The sequence below is a fragment of the Colias philodice genome, chromosome 15 (genome assembly GCF_061535455.1).
Source record: "Colias philodice isolate Cphi_HAF_F1 chromosome 15, ilColPhil1 Martin Lab GWU primary, whole genome shotgun sequence".
In the NCBI taxonomy this organism is placed as follows: Eukaryota; Metazoa; Arthropoda; class Insecta; order Lepidoptera; family Pieridae; genus Colias; species Colias philodice.
Window position 1 is genome coordinate 7184731 of NC_143100.1, and position 20514 is coordinate 7205244.

Sequence of the window (20514 nt, forward strand, 5' to 3'; positions counted from 1 at the left end):
AATTTTAAATTATCGCGGGACGGGACGCAACAGATATATTATTCACTTTTTCTGTATGATGTTTCAATTATTATGTTGATACAAATGTTTATAGTTTGGAAATTGATTTGAATTTAGTCCAAAACTAGTTTGCTTTGTAGAGTACATTGTAGAGTAGATTTAATATTTTTATCCAGCTCTATCTACAAAGTACAACCAAATATTGAGTAACGTAGGTGTAAATGACACACTAACAGCCTCAAATGCTTATTAACTTTCACGTTAATTATATACAGAATGGATGGTTACCATAAAACTATATAAAGACTAGTCATTAAGTAAATTCTCCTATTAAAAATAATAGCCTCATATAAAACATACGTTTTACACGTGACATGGAACTGGAAGACATAATATAAATTGACAGAAACATCGAACAAAGCAATCTTCCTGCACCAATAAATGGTAAATTTAATCATAACATTAGCCTTCTTTAGTAAGTTGTCCGACACGAGTATATTAAACAAGTCATATTGTGAATGGTCAAGCAATTTGCATGCGAATAATATGTGAACTTTATATGCCAATGATGTCACATGTTTTAGTGTTTCGTTAAGGGACGCGTCAAAAAAATAAGTAAAATAAGGAGCTTGCTGGCGATGAGCATAACAAACACGACTACACTCTGAATTAACATTTTAGCAATATAGAATGTCGTACCTACCTCTTTAAATTATAAACAGTTTTATGCAGTAGCGGTACAGTTTCTAGCTTAATTTAATCGAAGAGGGGCTTATGTTTTTTACATTAAATCATTTTTATGATATACCGACGTAATTTATTAGATGTTTATATCAGATGTAGATATCTATTACGCATGCATAACAACATTCAAGTTATTTGAATAACGCGCTCGTGCAATTAAGACTAAAACTAAACTCCATTAAAAGAAAAGAAAACATAATTGAGTTATATATTTTAGTGTTTATTTGAAGAAATGGTTAGAATTTTATTTATGGAAACTAACTAACTAGCCGCAAATTGTCATCTCTAAACGCATTTATTCTATAATCGCGTCGCAATACAGTCGCACGGACCTTGGGAAGATTGAAAGAATGGAGAGCTCCACGATTAAAGTAGATGTCGTCCTATCTTTCTCGGTATTACAATTTGTATGTTAAGATCGGCTGGACATAGGCGTTCGCAGGGTTGTCTCGGCGCTTCAAACGACGCACAAAATTTATTGTTATTGGTTCGGCGCGCGTACATGCATCCACACTCCGCGACTATCACGACGCTACAACTTTATCTCCGCGCACCACTATTCTGGCCGTACGCCCTCTACGTGTTGCTGTCGACTTTTATGTGACATTTGGGCGACTGCTGACTGACACTTTAGATTTATGCTCTAGAAACATTATATTTTAAAATTTATCAATAAATTTTAAGTGATTGCGTGTTTGTTTATTCCCGTCGTAATAAGTTTTTAAAATAACCTGTCCGTTTATGTTATTACTGCAACATAGCAATACACGAAAGCTTCTGGTTTTTAATTGTTAATGAATATTGCAATATTGCTCTCCAACCATACGTCAAAAGTAATATATCTGTGTACCACACTGAATATGACGTTATGTTCTTTCGCATTTTGATACACTATAAAGGGCAAGTTAACCAAAAAAGAAGATAATCCTAAAAAGCTACCAATAATTTTATAAATGCGATTTTGTGTCACAGAATAAGTCCGCAACATCCAAGAGAAGATTGCAATACACTTCTCACCATCGGCAATTTGTTAATGATACTATCCATTTACCATTAATTTAAATGTATTATTTCATGGACATGCCTTAACAATAGAAAATTCAATTTGAAATGTTGTAAATATGAATGTGTTAATACGCAAACATTGATTTTTATTCTTATCATGGATTGTTGTACCCTGCGTGCAATTTAAATCAACATATATAGTTTTAGGTCTGGTGTTGGTGAATTCCGAAAATTTTATCTCAATTATAGTATCTAACAATGCTCTGACGCTGAATCGAAAACAATAAGTTATTATCGTTAAAAGTTCATGATGTTCCATGTTTCTTATTATAATCTTTCTACTCCAGGCATAACCTATATGCAAGCTTTATCATTTGATGATGTTCCTACCTATATCGACTGAGAAAAAACAATGAGTATGTTATTATAATTACGTGCTACCAAGTTCATTATAAACTGTTTCCCAAAATTGTGATGCTCCAATGAATATTAGAAAATCTCTTATTCAATTAATAAATGATACCGTAAAATCCACATCAATGACAATCGGTCGAAGTAGTTTTTGCTCCGATTATGATCGGCTTTCACCGGCCTGATTGTCGATATCCGGGAAACAATTCGGGACCTTATCCAATAAGAAAGGGGAAAAACGGTAATTGTCTTGCATGATTCGATTGTTAAAGCTGTGAATTATGATGTGTATTGTAAGGATGTAAAGCCAGTAATTGCCGGGATTACATTAATTTATCATATCCTCTTTGTAACGTGTACTGACTTTATATGCAAACAGATGCATATGAAAATATAGTTTGTATGGTTTTATTTTAATTTTGATTGTATTTGTAATCAATTACACGAGCGAAGGAAGGTGAATATCTAATTTTGTATACCCATAACATATAATCAAATAAAAAATGTGTTTAACATTGAAACCATTTTAGTATCTATATTCTATAAGCAAAAAGTTGTAATAAACCATTATTAATTATTATTATTCAGTCATAATAGGTAAACCATTACTGGTAATTTACTGTAAGTAAATACAATTTAATCACAATATTATGACATTTAAAAGTTGCTCAATTAATATGAAGACACCTTTAGACATCGAACAAATTGAAAATTGTCGATCTTTTATCGTATAATTTATTTTAATTGTACCTGCTACAGTTAATCAGTTATATCGCATTAATTTGATATTTGATTGTGATTATTCTTATAGTGTAACTAGCAATCCTGGCGAACTCCGTTTCGCCACCAGAGACACCTTTTCTTTGCTATAAACCTCACGGAGCCCGAGACCTTTCCAACGAATGCAAAACCGTGGACATCGGTTCGTGCGTTCTGGAGTTAGGTATAGCGTCAGGAAGGAAAACCCGACTTATTTTTATATAGTAGATCTAGAATTATGTTGTCATACTTTTAGCAGAGCCCACTTGTAGCATATACTTAACTATAAATAATAAATTGCACTGCATTGAAGAAACTAAACTTTTACTCGTATATTATAATGTGAATTTATCTCAAGACCTTTGCCCATTAACTTGAATAAAATATGTTCCATATTATGCGACAAGTGGCATCAGAGTTTTTATTTTAGCATCTGTAGGCTTTCAGGAACACGTCGAACTGCAATCGCATGTAATCGTTTAGCAGATTTACTCTTCTCTTAAATATTATGTAATGCTCTTACGCATGCCTTATTACTTGTAAGATATTGTAACATAACATTGAGATTTATTTCGTTGTGATGTTAAAAAGAAATCTCTCTAGATTTCCATTTCTATTGTTATTACAGTGTATCTGTAGTTAGGATTTTAAAGGTAATAATCCGTAGAAGAATTTTAACACGATTAGCCTACATAATAGAGTGATTATATGCCTGTGAGTGTATTATATATTATCGACCATCATAGATAACCTACTCTTTATGTTAGAATGTACCTATAACGAGTAATATTGTATACCTAATAAAAGGAAAATTATTTTAATTTATTTTAACCGTAAATGTAGGATACCTAATGAGAGTGCTGATAAGTTTTATTTTTCCAAATCTCTAGGCTCTATGCTCTATCTCTATTTTAGCACAAATAAAATAGTTACTATTTACAAGGTAAAATTAATCTAAGAGAGTTATGATTATATCGTTTTATTGTTTTAATTGTAGATAATAAATTGTAATAGATCGACAGTACAGAATATGCTGTGGATGCCATTAATACATATATTGTCTGTACTAAATAAGTAGCCGAATTTTAATTTTATTTCATAGACAGCCATAAAAAAAAAATAATTTGATTGCAATCACTTGTGTGTCATTAGGAATAATTAATTAATTATTAATTCTATAGGAATGTTTTTGGGAATAAAATATCGGGATGTAGTAATTAAAAAGATCATGTTCATTAAAATTTATTCAAATATTTTAATAGGTACCCTTTTAAACTATTCCTACATTTTATTTACATTAAAATATAATTATCTATTCAATAAATAGTTTACAGTTCTGAGAATGTAACAATATTTACAATTATTTCTTACTATTTAAAAACCGCAGTTATAAAATAAAACATCAGCAACAACTATTGTAGATAAACTAAATAATAATATGATATGTATGAAGTATTATTTTCAGTAATCGTTGACGAAGAAAAGTTAAACATCAGATAGGTAGGTACACGATTAAATATTTTACATCAATTAACAATCTTTTAAAACATTAATCATTGGTTTCTCAACTAATTTTAATACCTATATATTGTTCACGTCAATTTTGTAATCAATAGTATTGCATGAAGCATTTTTATTCTCTTCAAAAACTGACATTTTGACAACAATTCTGGTAATATCTTCTAAATTAGATACAGAACATTATTTGTGCAGACTTAAATTTATTTGATCCATTTCTTTACAGTAATCGACTATCGCAATATCTACATATTTACATAAATTTACAATCTAACAGGAGTATTAACACTCTAGGATTTGAATTTGCATAATAATTATACTATCGGAACATCGGCATTCAATGAACGACTTAATTTTACAATGTAAATAAATAATTTTATTAACAAAATAATGATATCAACGATCGTGTTTCGTTAACTGTAGAGGCAAATCGTTAGAGGTCATCGATCGTTGACGACAAGGGCTCGGCGATCTGGATCTAGTCTTATTTTTTTGTTTCTCGCTCTCGTCTTCGCTCTCATCGTGTACATTTATTTCCTCGTCTGAATCCGAATGAGATTCATATCCGCGGGCTAATTGTATCGATTGCGCCGCCAGTAATGCCGCCGCCGCTGAATTCGGTACGAGCGCTTTAAACGCACTATTTTCCAATGTGGAATGGGGTTTAAATGCGCTACCGTCGAACGCCTGTTGCGACAGCGCTTTCAGCGCGTTCGTTTCGAATTGAGCGTGTTGGGATAGAGCCTTCAGGGCGTTGGTATCTTGGTGGGCGAGCGCTTTAAAGGCGCTGTTCTCTCCACCCATTTGCGGAGCGTGGTAGGCCATGCGCGTGGGGGATAAAGACCGCGATCGGGAACGGGAGGGTGAATGGGGGAGGCGGTGCGAGGGAGACCCGCCACCGCGCTTGAGTAGGTTCATGCGCTGGTGGCGCCTCCACTTGGCTCGTCTGTTGGAAAACCAAACCTGTCAGTAACGGTAAATAAACGAGATTAGTATTTGGTTCTCACTCTATCATCAAATATTCATGAATGCTAATAGACGTTATATAAAAGCATTGACTCGACCTAATGATTAAGTAATAGATATTTTCACGCCATCATTAGAGCTGGATGACTAATTTAAAGTTATGCGATAAATATGTGAAGGATTTGTATTTGTTAAAAATATTTACCTGAACTCTGGCTTCCGATAACGATGTCTTGGAAGCTAATCGTTCCCTCGTTGAGACACATGGATAATGCGACTTTTCAAATTCCTTTTCAAGTTCTTCTAATTGATCTGGGCTAAATGTGGTTCGATTTCGTCTAAACTTTGGCTGTTCGCCATCTAGAGATCCAGAGTCATCACCGTCTACATCTACAAAAAAAAATGCACATATAAATAATATGATCCGTCTTTGAGCATTCAATTAAGTTTAATTACTAAAAAATCCTGTCACCATAAGCAGGGATCAAGTAGCCTCGGTAATAAACCATAAGATCACGTTATACGTTAACTTACCAATCAGCCCCCGACCGGATGAGGTCAAGAAGCCCTGTTTCATAGCATCTGGATGCGGCACGCCCACCGCGGGCGCGGGCACTCCGGGCGGGAGCGGCAGGCTGCCGGGCGGCCACACCCCGCCGCTGCCCCACGGGAAGCTGCCGTACGGCGGCGGTGCGGCGTACAGCCCGTAGCCCGCCGCCCGCGCGAACTCGGCCGCCGCGCGCTCTGCCGCTCGGTTCCGCAGGATCCTGTTTATTGAGGACACGCTGGGCGCTGTTGCGTTCGTGCATACTCCTGTTAGATAAAATGTAATAAGAATATTAGTAGGATAAACAGATGGAATAAAGAATAAAAATATATATAAACTTTTTATTGATGACTATATTTGTTACAACCTGGTTCTTCGAACTAAGTAATAACTTTTCAATTTTCATATTTTCTGTAGCTTACAAGCTAAATTCAAATAACCTACAGATATCTAAGATGAATTATATTAAAAATATTTTACAACAAATCATTGTTTTTTATTTATTAAGTTTTCCCACTAATTAAATTTCATTTTAGACGAACAAAGTCGCAAATTTCAGCACTGATTTCAGGTTTGTCCGGTAAGTATTGCTTTCAAGTAAATAATTTACAAGCTTGTAATATAATCGCCTTTAAAATTCTTAAAAATAATATTCATTCGTACATAAAATTCTCACTTTAATAGGATTGTATTATGATGGAAAAATATTATTAATAATTGGGTGTGTTTCAGAAATATCTAAAATATGACTTATGAAAAGTGTACGTACCTAATCAAGTAATTCAAGATGCATAGGTATTGCATACCCCAGATAAAATTAATATTAGTTATAAGTTCTTTGTCACTTTACATGAAATATGCAATGTTGTAACATAAACCACAATTTATGTTTATTAATACGATATTACCTACTCATTGCCAACAATGATAACTTAATAAGTTAATAGTTACATTAAATAATCATGATAACTATAATTTATACACTTAAAATAATATTTCCCGCTGCAACTCATCTCGGTATCGAGTGACTGAAGGTTCAAGGTAGACTGGCTCGCAAACTGTTGCATAATTGTATTTTCTGCGCTATTTCTTGAGCAACCTACAAATAATTATAATATGCAGAAAATGAGTGACCAGCAGCGCGTTAAAACCGATGCGTCATTGGTCGCGTTTGAAACCGCTCGCCATTATGTATCTTTTAATGCGTGCAGAGGTATCGCGTGCCAGAACAGCCTTGGCAGAGCCATCCCATGTAATTTTCAGGAAACACTCCGAGTAAGTGCCATAATTTAATCATAGCCTGTCCGTTTGTAATTGTCGTAGAATTCGTTGTTAAGCTACTGAGCAGTTGCTTCGCGTGGTCATGCTAGCGATGTTTAACTCTAACATTATTACTCTCTATGAACTACATAATTATGTTATAATCTGTTCGAGCATGTATGGAACTGGTATGCTGGCATGAAGATTTAATATTTTCGTACCGTAAGTGTTTTCGTTTATTCTTTTTTGTGCTGTATTTTATGCATAATGAGCGGAGTTTAACTCAGGACTTCACTGTTGGGGCTCCAAGAAATATCATGGGATTTCTTAAACCTACCTAACTACCTATGTTTAATCTTCTGTCTGAATAAATAATTCTCAAGTAAATCTTCATATACCCTATTCTAATGCCCAGTCACCAAATAACAAAATCTTATAGCTACATCTTAATGAGTAATTATGTGGATACCCATTGATATACATATTGTTAGTTCTAATGATACATGAATAAAAACAGTCACATTATAAATCCTAATCCCTATTAAATTAATGATACGTTTGTAACCTATAGAGTCGTTAGAAGGCATGATTCCTTCATATAGAACACAATTAGCAATATCATAAATATGCTGTTTACTTCAATTACTTGAAATGTCGCAAAGGTAAAGCAATTTACCTGTATTTACACAAAATAGACATATTCCGTTCACTGATTACTATTCGAACTTGTCGTTTCTACGTCTGACAATTATACCCAGGAACAATTGAGTATAATTGCTTAATGAACACTCTTTACTTATACACGTTCTATTCCTGCATTTAAAGCCGCTTTGCTATAAACAGATCGTATTCTGAAATGCTAGTAGCGAATCATGTGCAATAATATTACTCGTATTCCTTTTTCTATAAAATTGTCGTTGCGAATGTTATCTTGTCGCCATTTTCTGCTAATCAAATTATTTTTACTATTGCTTAAAGACAGGTAATATGATTATTGATAACCATATAGGTTACTTTATTCAAGAATCCTATCCCTCATAATATATACAGTAACATTAAATTGCTGACATAAATACACGTCTCATAAAATCTTGTCACTACGTTGCTAACGCAGCTACACAAGATAGATTTAATATGGTCACGGTTAGTAATGAAGCCCTATTGTCTGCGGCTCCCGACACGTCGACATGAAGCTGCATCAAATAAAACACAAAGCCTACCTGTTATAATTTACTCAAAACACAAAGCCTTATATAGCATAATGGTAATGATCAGTTGCGCGCCTCCGCTTATTGTTAGCACGTCGAAAACACAAAAAGTGCCCTCCATACAATTTGTTGACTTCGTAATCGGCGCATTAAGCTGATGCCTCCATAGAAAATTCTTTAAATCGATGGCTCGATATGGCTGAGAAATACCTCTTGGTCACCAGTCATCATTTACCAGCCGAAATCTTCAATTATACCGGCAACATCGTTTTGTAAAAAAGAAAACAAAACATTGAAAGTCTTGTAACGTTCTGTGAGAGCTCGACGCGTAGCCGATATTAATATAGTTCGTTGTTCATGAACGGTAAACAAAAAACTTGTATGATCTTTAACAAAACGGTTAAATTGCTTTTTGTTCCGTAACAAGGCATCTATTTATCGATAATAATAAAAGCTAGGTGGGCGCTGTCGTCAATAAATAGGTATTTTAATGAGAAATTTCAGAAAACAAGAAATTTAGTTTTTCTCGATACAACATTTAAATTGCTCTAGTTTATAAATTTCACACCTTTATAGAGTTGCCTCACTGGATTTTGTTTAAACATTAGATTATATGGACTACCGTCAACTGAATACTCGTTTTGTTTCCTGTATTTGTAGTATAAAAACACCCATAAAGTCAGTTTTTAATTACGAGTAAAAGTTAACACGCTAAAGTGTAACATAATCTCCATTTAATGTGCTATAATTTTATACAAAAAGGGCAGAGTTGAATAATCGCAATTTCAATAAATATCCAGAATGTAATTATTTAATACACTTTGGTATTAAAGCAATACCTTTGCATAACATTCTGGATATTTTCTGTTTGTTGCAAATTCTCTACAATCGTAAAATTAGATTTTGGAATTGAAATTGGTTAAGAAGTGGTTTTACCTTTTTATTATATTTTGGGCTGACTAAAATTACTTTGCACAAACAGCACCTGGTATAAAATTACAAAAAGCAGAAGCCTGAAAATTTGATATAGATATAATGAATTTAATTGTTATCATCTGGTCTGATCTTCTCCTTTGAGGATATCATGTAAAGTCTATTGGTTAAGTGTTTGTTTTGAATGAGATCATTATCCGCCAACAAGTTGCAGGTGGGAACTCGATATCTATAATTGTTCTTTTAATGATTTGGGATCAAACTCGGATCCTATATGCCTAGTCACGGCCCCGCAATTTGTCTAAAGTCGTTTAATCATGATTAGTCACAATGGGCTCCGCTTCTATTTAAAGTTTAGATACTTTAAATAACGAGAAGATGATATGCTTTCAAAGTATCGTAATGAATGGTTACTCGACTATAATCATCGTACATCACAATATTTGCAAGAGTCATTCGTTGTTAATGTCCGAGTAATGATTTTGTTCACACGAAATTCTAATAAAAAGCTAATCGGCTCCAAAAACTTGGAGTTGTAAGTTGTTACCTGCCTAAAAGCGTGGCATGTCCGGAGATAAGGCGCTCCGGCGCCGTCTACCATAGTGTTTAATCGGGTTAATTTATCGATAATTGACGGAAAGCCTTTTTGTTTGTATTGCCGGAAAGTAACAGTAATTGTCACGCCTTTGAAGATTTACGTCCGCTTCTAAATTGAGACATTAACAATCGGATCTCGTGCCTAATGGTTCGGAATGAATTTATTTGTTTTATTCGAGCCGACTCTCTGATAAATTTGATTAGGGCCATTATGGTCGGAGTAGAAGTTGAACTAACATTTTTAAGTATCTCTATTCTCCATCCAGTCAGTACACATTTGTTATCAAAAAGGGTTTTATTACAATTAAATTACCGTGGAGCCGCTCTATTGTCATTTTGAATAATAATAATTTATAATATTTTTAAGTTTGTACTGTAGTGTAGAGTCAGGGTATTTCTCTAATTTTTTAAGTGAAACTTTGCATGAAAAAGACAACGAAACGGTCCCGCGATATTGTGTAATGAACGGACGAACATGTAGTCCATGAAGTCCCAGGCAATTTTCTGTTAAGTAACTTAGGTTACATAAAAAGGGATGAAACAAAAAAGTTTTTGATGAATGCAAAAAATAATTCGAAACATTAACGCGTGGAAATCTAGATACTATTAACAAAAAAAAAAGGTAAAGTTTGTACGGAAGATTATACTTTGCCATTTGAGTATTTTGTGATTTCATTATTAATAAAGATAATTCTTACGAAAAATGAGATATTTCCTTATAATGCCAGCTTTTAAGGTTTTATCGTTTTCTCGATTGTGTTGACAAATAAAAAACATAGATAGGTACCTACTTTGCTTTTGTAAATATATAAACTACCTACTCCATTTACAATTACGATTTATTCAGAGTTAATGAAGCATTCTACATAATTAATTTACTTGCTATATTCTCGCCTGTTCTATAGAATTAAATAGACACACCACTTGCGTACCTACATCTAATATTCAAAAATCACGTTCGTGATGAGCGAGTAGAACCAGTTAACGAATGAGTGGCGTCACGTCGTCTAAATGAATTATTGTTGGCTTTATGGAGAACATAAAACGATGAGATCGGAGGCAATCAAGTGGCACCCGCGGTGAGGACCAAGTAAAAAGGTGTCCGCACCAGCGGGGTTCCATAGCGTTGCGATAAATGTTACGTTACGCACCCACTTCCCTGTTTCAATTAGCAATGAACAAGCAAATTAACAAACGTGCCAACATGATTTATTGCTTTTGTAACACATTTGACGTTAAACAGGAAACAACGCGGTATTCTTACTGCGCTTATATGTGTAGAACAATAATTTAATAGATAGTGCCTCTGTTCTGTTTATTAACTCTGAGATAATTGTTCCCAATTAGAATGTATTGGTCGTATCAATTTTCTCTCAATACAAAAATGTAACGTTAACATTAAAATGTTGATAAATGATAATAAACGACATAATTCAAACTGTTATTCGTGCTATGACAGGCAACATCGCGTTTGATGCACTGCTGGGAACCAATTTGATGCTGTAACAAATCAATAAATGTATCGGTTTATTAGAAGCTATGTGGATTTGATTTATTTCCTCAATACAATGTGGACGGACGAGGCGAGACCTTGTTAGTAAATGTCAAAAAAGCGGCGTAAAAAAATTGTACCCCATTTACAGGCGACGGCTGTGGTAAGCTTGTTAGGATGAATTTAACTTTTTAGCATTTTATTTGTTGTGTTGTCTAACATGTTTAGAAAAATAGTATAAATAAATGACCATTGAGGTATACTTAAAATAGTAAAGAGTGATAAAGAATATATACTAATGGAATGAAAAACTGTTCCACACCCATTTCATCAAAACAGGAGCGTAACAATACCTTTTTAAATTATAAACAAAAACTGGACACTATTGAAAAATGCTGATTCATACAATATCATAAAATAGATCGCTAATTAATCAGCGACAGAAGATAATTTGATTCGGGTATGCAACTTTAAAGCATAAGAATGCAATTAATCAAAACTTGGTCAGTAGCTAGAGCAGCTCGTAACGCCTCATAAACCGATATCGATTCAGTTGATAAGTTGCGCAAGCTATTGTCCAAAACTGCCACGTCATTATTAACAAAGGCGGTAGTGGGCTCCTTATTAAAATTTAGACGCTGTCGATGAGCCGCTCTGTTTTGATAACTGCGGTCCCGAACACTACAACAATTAACGAAACCGTACCACAGATTAGAAAGCTGATTTTATGACAGTTATAATATGTTATCTGTGCAACAATACCGCCTTTTTTAGAATAGAGTTCTTAATTTTCTTTCTTTAGTATAAACTCTACATTAACTTTGTTTATTCATAATTCCGTGCCGATGCCGTGATTTTGAACGGGTACTGCTTCAATTTACCCTCCTTAACTTCTAAATCTATCTTTATCTAGTATGAAACCAAAAATCAGCTGTTCTTGTGGAAACTAAATAACTTAGAACTCTCCGATAGGTTCCCCAGCAGATTATTAGCAAGCAATTTACAGTTATATTTGTATAGACCACTACATATAAATATACATAGTAAAGTAATATACACTAACTCGTAAATAATGAACCCAATTTACACGATCGCCAGCTTTCAAACTCACGAACTATGATAATAGCACGCCGAGGCCTCTAACCCATAAGGCTCATATAGTAACTACACTCACCGGCACGGAATCTTGGCCACTTACAAATTTGCCGATAAAAAAAGTTTGAAGTGTTTTTCACGATTTTTTGTATGCAGATATGTTAACATATTATTTGTTTAATTTTATGGTAAGAAATCATTAAGTTTGAGAATAATCTTTTACCACTTTTTAAGAGTTACTCGAAATTTGTGATTTGTGTGGTTAAGCCGAAGTTACGAATTGTTCGTTTTAAACTTTTTTCGATATCGTTTATGACGTTTTAAGATATTGTTATTGTTGTACTGTAGTCAATGATCATAACAAACAATAAAAAATGCCGCTAACATCTGAACAACCTGCTCAGGCCATCACAATGTCAGACCAATGACTGCCGCAACGTAAAGTACCTAATGTACAGTATGTACCACGTTCAGCGGTGCACTATGCATGGAAAAGATACCAGGAGACTGGTAGCTCCACGTGCAGACCAGAAAATGAAGGCGTGAGGTGCACATCAGCTCGAGAAGACCCGTTTATTGTTCAAGAGATACTCAGAAATGGCTTTCTGACAGTTTTTGAGATACGCCACCGGCTCTAAAACACCAGGATAAGAAATGTGAGTGAGCAATCGGTGAGAAGACTAATGAAGGAAGTTAATTTGAAGGTTTGCAGACCAGCACGCCGTCCAGAACTCCTCAGACATCACAGAGAAGCACGTCTTCGTTTTGCACGAGAACATGAAAACTGGACCCACAGCCAGTGCGCTCGTGAGGTGTTCACAGATAACTGCTAAGGCACTTTACGAGCTTCTGATAGCCAAGAGTCAGTATAGAGGAGATGAGAAGAGAGGTTTTCACCCATCACCACACTCAAACTGCGATTTTTCATGGAGGGTCAATAATGGTATGGGGAGGTATAAGTTCCGATGCTCGCACGGAGTTAGTTATCGTAGATAATGCCTTAAATTTGATCAGGTACATTGAGGAAATTCTCCAGGAACATGTTCAGCCCTATTAGAGGTTTATCAGTGAAGAAAATTTGCTACTAATACACTATTACGCACGTCCGCGTGTCGTACGATGCGTATAAGAGTACCTTCAAGAGGTTATTATTGAAAAATTGGAGTGGCCAGCTCGTAGCCCGAATCTTAATCCAATAGAACACATCTAGGACATGCTTAAAAGAAACATAAAGTTCGATTCCAACCCAGCAACAATGTTAAATGAGCTTAGAAATACAGCTGGGGCCGTTTGGTACACTATAGCTCAAGTGGACATCAAAAATGACTTCTAGAGTATGCCAGACTGGATGCAAACAGTGTTTAAGGAAAGAAAAGGAAACATCCTATATTCAAAGGTTCAATTTTTTTTTATGGAAACGTTCTTTCTAATTTTTGTGCATTTTTTAAGAAATCATTTAAAGGAGAATGGGCAAATTGGGCCTGAAACTTGGGCTAATACCAATACACACGAAATATTGTTTTTGTGATAGATCATTACACATACCTTACGAAAAAAATAAAATAAAAAAATAAATCAACCGGGTTCTTGTACAGTCAAGGCAAAAAGTTTTATTTATTTGGCTACTATTTTGCGCATAATAACGGTGTTTTTAATTCGAGTGAAGTAAATATAAATCTAAATGTCACTGGAGTGACTGAGTTTAACCACAAAAAACGTCTAACTACGTTGAACTATAATAAACACGGTATAGGTACCTGTTATAAAACATTATATTAGTGTATTTCGGTTATTAGAAGCCTTAAGATTAGTACGTATTTGTAAGTGAAAGTGAATTGGAGTAACATAAAGATATTGTCATTGTCTTATAACAGTTATTTATTGCAAAAAAATATTATACACAAAGAAATAAAACTTGATGTGACTGTACAAAAACCCGGTTGATTATTTTTTTATATATATTTTTCCCGTTATGTATGTGTTATGATCTATTATAAAAACAATATCTCATGTGTATTGGTCCAACTCAAGGGTTCAGGCCCAACTTCCATAGTAAAATGCCCATTCTCCTTTCACAGGAAAAGCGTAAATTCTTGTTTAATTCATATCTACGCGGTAGTACTTCTTATAAACTTCCAATTATTACTAAAAGTTAGTAAAAACATTAAAGTAACTAGTTTTGATAAAAATTTTATTGAATTTTGAAGTAGAAAAGAAATTGTGTTATTTTACCCAAAAATTTGCAGTGGCCAAGATTCCGTGCCGGTGAGTGTACATTCAAAGAACAAACCAATATATTGCTATGTTATTTTTCTTTTTAAAATAATTATTATAAAAGTAAGATACACTTTAACTTCTAATAATTCGAATATTGATTAATTATTAGCTATAATTTTCATGTTAATTGTCATGGGTTTTGCAATTGCAAGATGTAATGAAGTTCTAATTAAATTTTGCACTACATGTATGTATATATTAAAGTAGGTACCTATATAGAAAAGCAAACGTATCACAATCACAATCTTTGTCTACAAAAATATCGACAAGTATTCGTTAAGTATTATGATAATTGATTCCAAAACGTAGAGTACCAAATGCGTATATTACACTAATAATTTGGAAAATCCAAAAGTGCACGCCTCATAATTTTTTTTTAATAAATATTTATTAATTATTATTTTTGTTTATTTAATAACAATTAAACCACATCGAATCAGACCCTGAAAAATGAAAGGGTTCTATTCCTGAGCATACTCAAGCGTAAGAGAAAAAAAAAGACTCGATTAGTAAAGTATTTCGGTCGCTATCGTGTTAACAAGAAAAAGGATCCGCACATACAGACACACGGACGTCCAAGACAGAACTTTTTTAAACTGTTTTTTAACTAGTTTAAATAACAAAAATGACATCAAAAATATCATGAACGTTAAAAATAGTGTTTTTTCTTAATATGTGTGTGTATGTATTATCTTACAAGTGCAATGTATGATACATAAAGACATTTTAAGTTTGAAAAATCAGATGTTTTGCGCGAAGTGACAGTAGTACCCACCTCAACGCTTCGCTTATGAGGCGTGCAATAGGTATTCAAATAAAAAATAAGGCTATATGGAACCTTAGAAAGTGTGCCAAGTGCCAACCCAATTCCACACAAACAAAATCGCAAGCAGTCGCCTGTTATCAATAACTATTATTACTGATTATTTTTTGTACGCATAGAATGTAATAACGATCGGTATTGAAAGTATGCCGCTATTCAGTTAAGAAACCTAATCAATTTGGTCAATTTCATAAGCTCGCCGTCAGTTAGGCACGCGTCTCTTTACAAAGCCGTGCTATTGTGAACGTGATCATTTAGTAATAAATTTGATTTAAATTCTATTAACATTGCCCAGTTTTTAATGTACCATAGACCTAATAACGAATAGACGGTAAAATTTTATGAGCAAACATTAAATATCACAAAATTATTACATTTTAATTGCGTTCAGTTTTATTAACGTAATCTCCTTATTATTAACACTGATTGCATTCTTAAACAAATTATTTTAATTGATTCCAATTAGGACAGACGATAAAGTTATCGCAAATTAATAAAACCTAACGGCTTTAAGATTTTAGTCACGTCGAAGTGTTTTTTTAATATTTTTCTCCATTAACGTGGAGATTATTTTAATTCGTGTCTGATAGATTTTAAGTTAGCATTGATACGAATCTTGGAGGCTCCCTCGTCAGCAGGCGGTCCAGTCCGGTCAACACGCTTTGATAAACCGAAACCATCGTTCGATCTAATAGAATCAATCATAAATACATTCAAGCTACACGCGGGAATTTGTGCGCCACGACGAAAAAAAAAATGATTACCTCCCGGAATCCGACCAACAAAGCTAACTGTAATATTTTTAAAATAAAATAAAAACTGTATACACTAATTACAGCAAATATGTGAGCATTTACGAACAACGGACAGAAAATTGCGTGCAATTTTCGCATACAACGTAGGCATGGGTGCGCACTGCGATGGAGCAATTATTTTAAACACATTTCAACAAATGACGATAATGTCAATGATAAAAGTAAAAAATGTAACAAACCCTGCCCTTTCATAATAATTCTTGCAAACGCAACTCATAAGAGCGCATTCAGAACGGTCAAAGGGAGTAGGTACTTATTTTTAGTGCTATTAAGTAAGCTTAAACATTCCTTCCTCTTGGTTGAATTTTAGTTACGTTCTTAAAAAAAATAAACAATTTGTTCCTCGTACTTATATTAATAGACCTGTCGAACAAAATTATTCTGAAGTATCCTACTAATAGGTTTTTACATAAATTTTCTTTCAGTGGACAACGTTACAAATTGAAGTTACATAAATAGGGAAATAAACTGAAATTGAATGTAACCTTTGGTTTAAAAAAAGCCAATGTCTACAGAATGGGATGTAAAATTGAATTCATCGCGTAAATCTATTATTATATTTGTTGCAGTTACATTAATATATAATATATATTAATGTAACTGCAACAAATGCCATCACCTAAGGATCCCAAGGTTACACATCGGTTTAGCACACTGTTTTCCATCAAGAACGCTATCGTCTCCTAATCCGGTATCGAATGATATCGTAAACCAGAAACGGTCTCATAAGCCAAACCCGTTCTATAGGCGATCGCATGCGCTGTATTCTAGAGAAAATGTAATGGCGAAGTAATTCAGCCCTACACAGACTTCTTTATTAACGTGCTCCATTAAAGCAATGTAAACCTTAATAGTTTCCAATAAGATTTTGATCCGAATGATACGCATTTAATCATTTACGTTCTTTCTCAACTAACATTATTCGACTTTACTGCAGAATGTGTCTTTGAGGGCAATTAACGCAATTGGCTCGTTGGCCTCAAACCTAAAGACGCCCATTATGCATTCAAATACAAATAGCTCACTTTTCTTATTCTTTTATAAATGCTCCGTTTTATTATAAACTGGAACAATGACTTGTAATTTTTTCTCTCCATTATATTATGTATCTATAATATAACAAAATTTATCTATTTTCCTTTAGCTTACGATTTTCTTAATGTTCAGAAATTGCATTTAATATTGCATAATGAAATAATTTTAAGATATTAGCCAATAATTTTAAGATGCAGCTTCCGTCATCATTCCTCATCCAACCATACAGACATCCGGAATTTATTTAACCCCTTTTTTATATTTTTTTACTAACGAAGAACTTTAGTACACTTACTTGTAAATATGTTTTAAGAATACAAGCGCTCGTGCTATCTTTAATATGAATATAACATAGGAAGATTGTAGAGAATGGTAGACCAACATTGCTATTGTTTTACATTATGATGCGTGTCATTACCAAAATATTATATCATGAATTTTTCTAAATCTTTCCATATTCATCAACATAATTAATTTTCTCGATTACAGAACATTAAGTCTATATCTGTGAACATTTGATTATACCATATAGGGAAAATAGCAAATTGCCTTTACAATGCGATACTAAAAACAAAGCTCAACACTTCATTAACAAACCAAATTTCTTGATTACTTTGTTATTGTACTCGTCGCGCTTTACTTGCTACGGTCCGACTTTTTTTTATCTATGAGTAGTTAATACCACGGCCTCTCATATTACACGATATCCGTTTCGGTAAGCCGGAGGCCATCGCTGAAACTATTAGACTATATTCGGGTAGGCATTTTATTGGCTTTACCAACTGACCTCCCAAAACGTATTGACACGGTACCCAAAGTTCATTTAACAAGCATTTTCATAATTGGATTTCAGTGATTACCGTCTACCTAAATCGTAGACTATTAACCTTATTATATGTTTAGGTAATTAATGACTTCTACTTGTATGTATATGTTGAATAATTCTATTTATTAACTAGGTAGGTAATCAATTTACGTCCGTTATGAAATATATTAATCAAAACCAATATAATATTATTAATTAGATTGGGACAAATTTAGCTTATTTATTGTTTCGTCGAATTGTATTTTTGGAAATAAAGATTAATATTATGATAATTAAATATTAAAATACGAAGCGAACACGCAAGCACCACACGCTTCGTAATTCGAGAGGCTCCCAGGACACCGGTATTACGCACTAAAAATAGCTTTGGTATGGTTAAAAAAACTTCTATAGCACTAATAGTTTAAAATTCTTGCTCTAATTTTATACAAAATAATGTAGTTTATGTGCCTACAAATTCGTTCCCCGTATTGATCTAGCGTAATTGGTTGTTGGTTGGACAATTTACGACGCTAGTGCCAATTATGAGAAAAGTAAAAAAACTTAAGCAATTAGTATAAATTCCATATACGAGGTATTAAATAGATATATGATACTATCAATTCTCAAAACAATGTGTAATCAAGATACTTTTACAATAATATTTCCCTTAATTAATTAACAACAACCATTAAACCAACAAGCATTTAATATGAAACCTTTAAGATACTTCTTATTAATGCTTAATTACATTGTATGTAATAAAATGTGCACATCGTTTATACATTGACCGCTGAGTGTTTATTGTACGCTTTTTTATTCTTAAAACTCATAAGATTCAGAATTCCTTGATTGTATAAGAAAATTATAACAAGTTTATGAGTAAAATTGTTGAAATTACGGCCTTTGTTGTCGCGCGAAAGGGCGCGCTAAGTTGCAGGAACGACTGAATGCGCGGATACCGGCGCGGTCGCATCGTGACCGCTCAAGGCACTCATGATACTCTCAAAGTGGGGAACGTTTTAGCTCCTGACTTATACAAAATCTCCTGCTATTAATTTCTAGAGGTCATTGTGTGTTTACCTTCAGAAATCAGCCGCTCGCGTATCTCCCACGCGAAAATTGTTGGATTTTCACGTTTGTATTGTTCTATCTTGGAAACCACGGCGGGCGTCGCTACCTTAGGCTTGCTTCCACCTATCAAACCTGGAGGCCGGAGCGTACCTATATAAAAACAATAATTAATTAAAGCAAAATAGAATCTATGACAAAATTTAGTAAAAAAGTTATTTTTACGGTAATATAATAACTACTAAATAAAAGGGCTCTACATTTTTTAACATCCTTCATGTTTGCTTTGTAGATGTGTACTTCTATTATTTAATAATAAATCCTTCGTGACTCAGAAAATTATACGAAAACGATTAGAACGTTTAACATTATTTGTATATCTATAAAAACGTTATCATTATGGTCATTGTCAACTTCCGACTGCCAGCACGAAGCATTGTTAGCAATTTCAAAAAGTACTAAATGAAAAAGTGACACCTGAAGAGTTCGGAGAAAAAATCAAAATCGAATTAAAGTCTATTATAAAAATACCAATAAAAGCGACCCGATGCCGATTGATGCAATTTCATTGAGAGCTAAACGTGAGTAAACGCAGATTGCTTGTCGCAATAGCATGCCCAGCGATCGTTTGATTCTTGAATTAAGCGAACTTAGAGCTTAACACTTTTGCTTAGAGTGCATATTGCAGCTTTAAAATAGTTTCTATGTAACCTTTATTGCAAACAAAAGGAAGGTGGACGCTTTCTTCTAAAAAACCGATAATCAGCTGGACTGTGCAGAATAACAATGGAAACTGCAAATTAGTATTAATTACAGAAGCATTGACATCGGCAAAATGAAGCGGACATTTCGAGATAAGAATTCATAATTTTATGACTAGATATTTCAATGATCGTTACTCGTTAGAGATTGCTGATGCATTTTTTTAACTTAAATGAGTCAATATCATAATAGTTAATATCATAATAACGCAAACGCAACATCACCGAATATAAAGAGATTTTTCTCTTATTTCTATAAATAATAATAATTGTTCCACTATGGACTAATATTTATAATGATTCTTTAATTAATTCCAAGCCAGTATCATATTCAATGAAATAATAGGTAATTACGAAATATGCACGTAATTAATAAATTTCCTTTGAACGCG

General features: G+C 33.7%; 1 protein-coding gene across 2 annotated transcripts in view; it reads right to left on the minus strand.

Annotated features, from left to right (window-relative positions):
* Positions 1-4148: 4148 nt before the first annotated feature.
* LOC149482313 (paired box protein Pax-6-like) overlaps positions 4149-20514 on the minus strand; it is a 44196-nt gene continuing 27830 nt past the window's right edge. For both annotated transcript variants that reach the window (XM_089704224.1, XM_089704223.1), the window contains exons 3-6: positions 19374-19514; positions 5938-6216; positions 5609-5793; positions 4149-5400 (exon numbers count right to left, since the gene is read on the minus strand). In XM_089704224.1, the coding sequence (XP_089560350.1) occupies positions 4834-5400; positions 5609-5793; positions 5938-6216; positions 19374-19514 (1172 nt within the window). In that variant the 3' untranslated portion in view covers positions 4149-4833. The remainder of the gene's footprint in view (positions 5401-5608; positions 5794-5937; positions 6217-19373; positions 19515-20514) is intronic.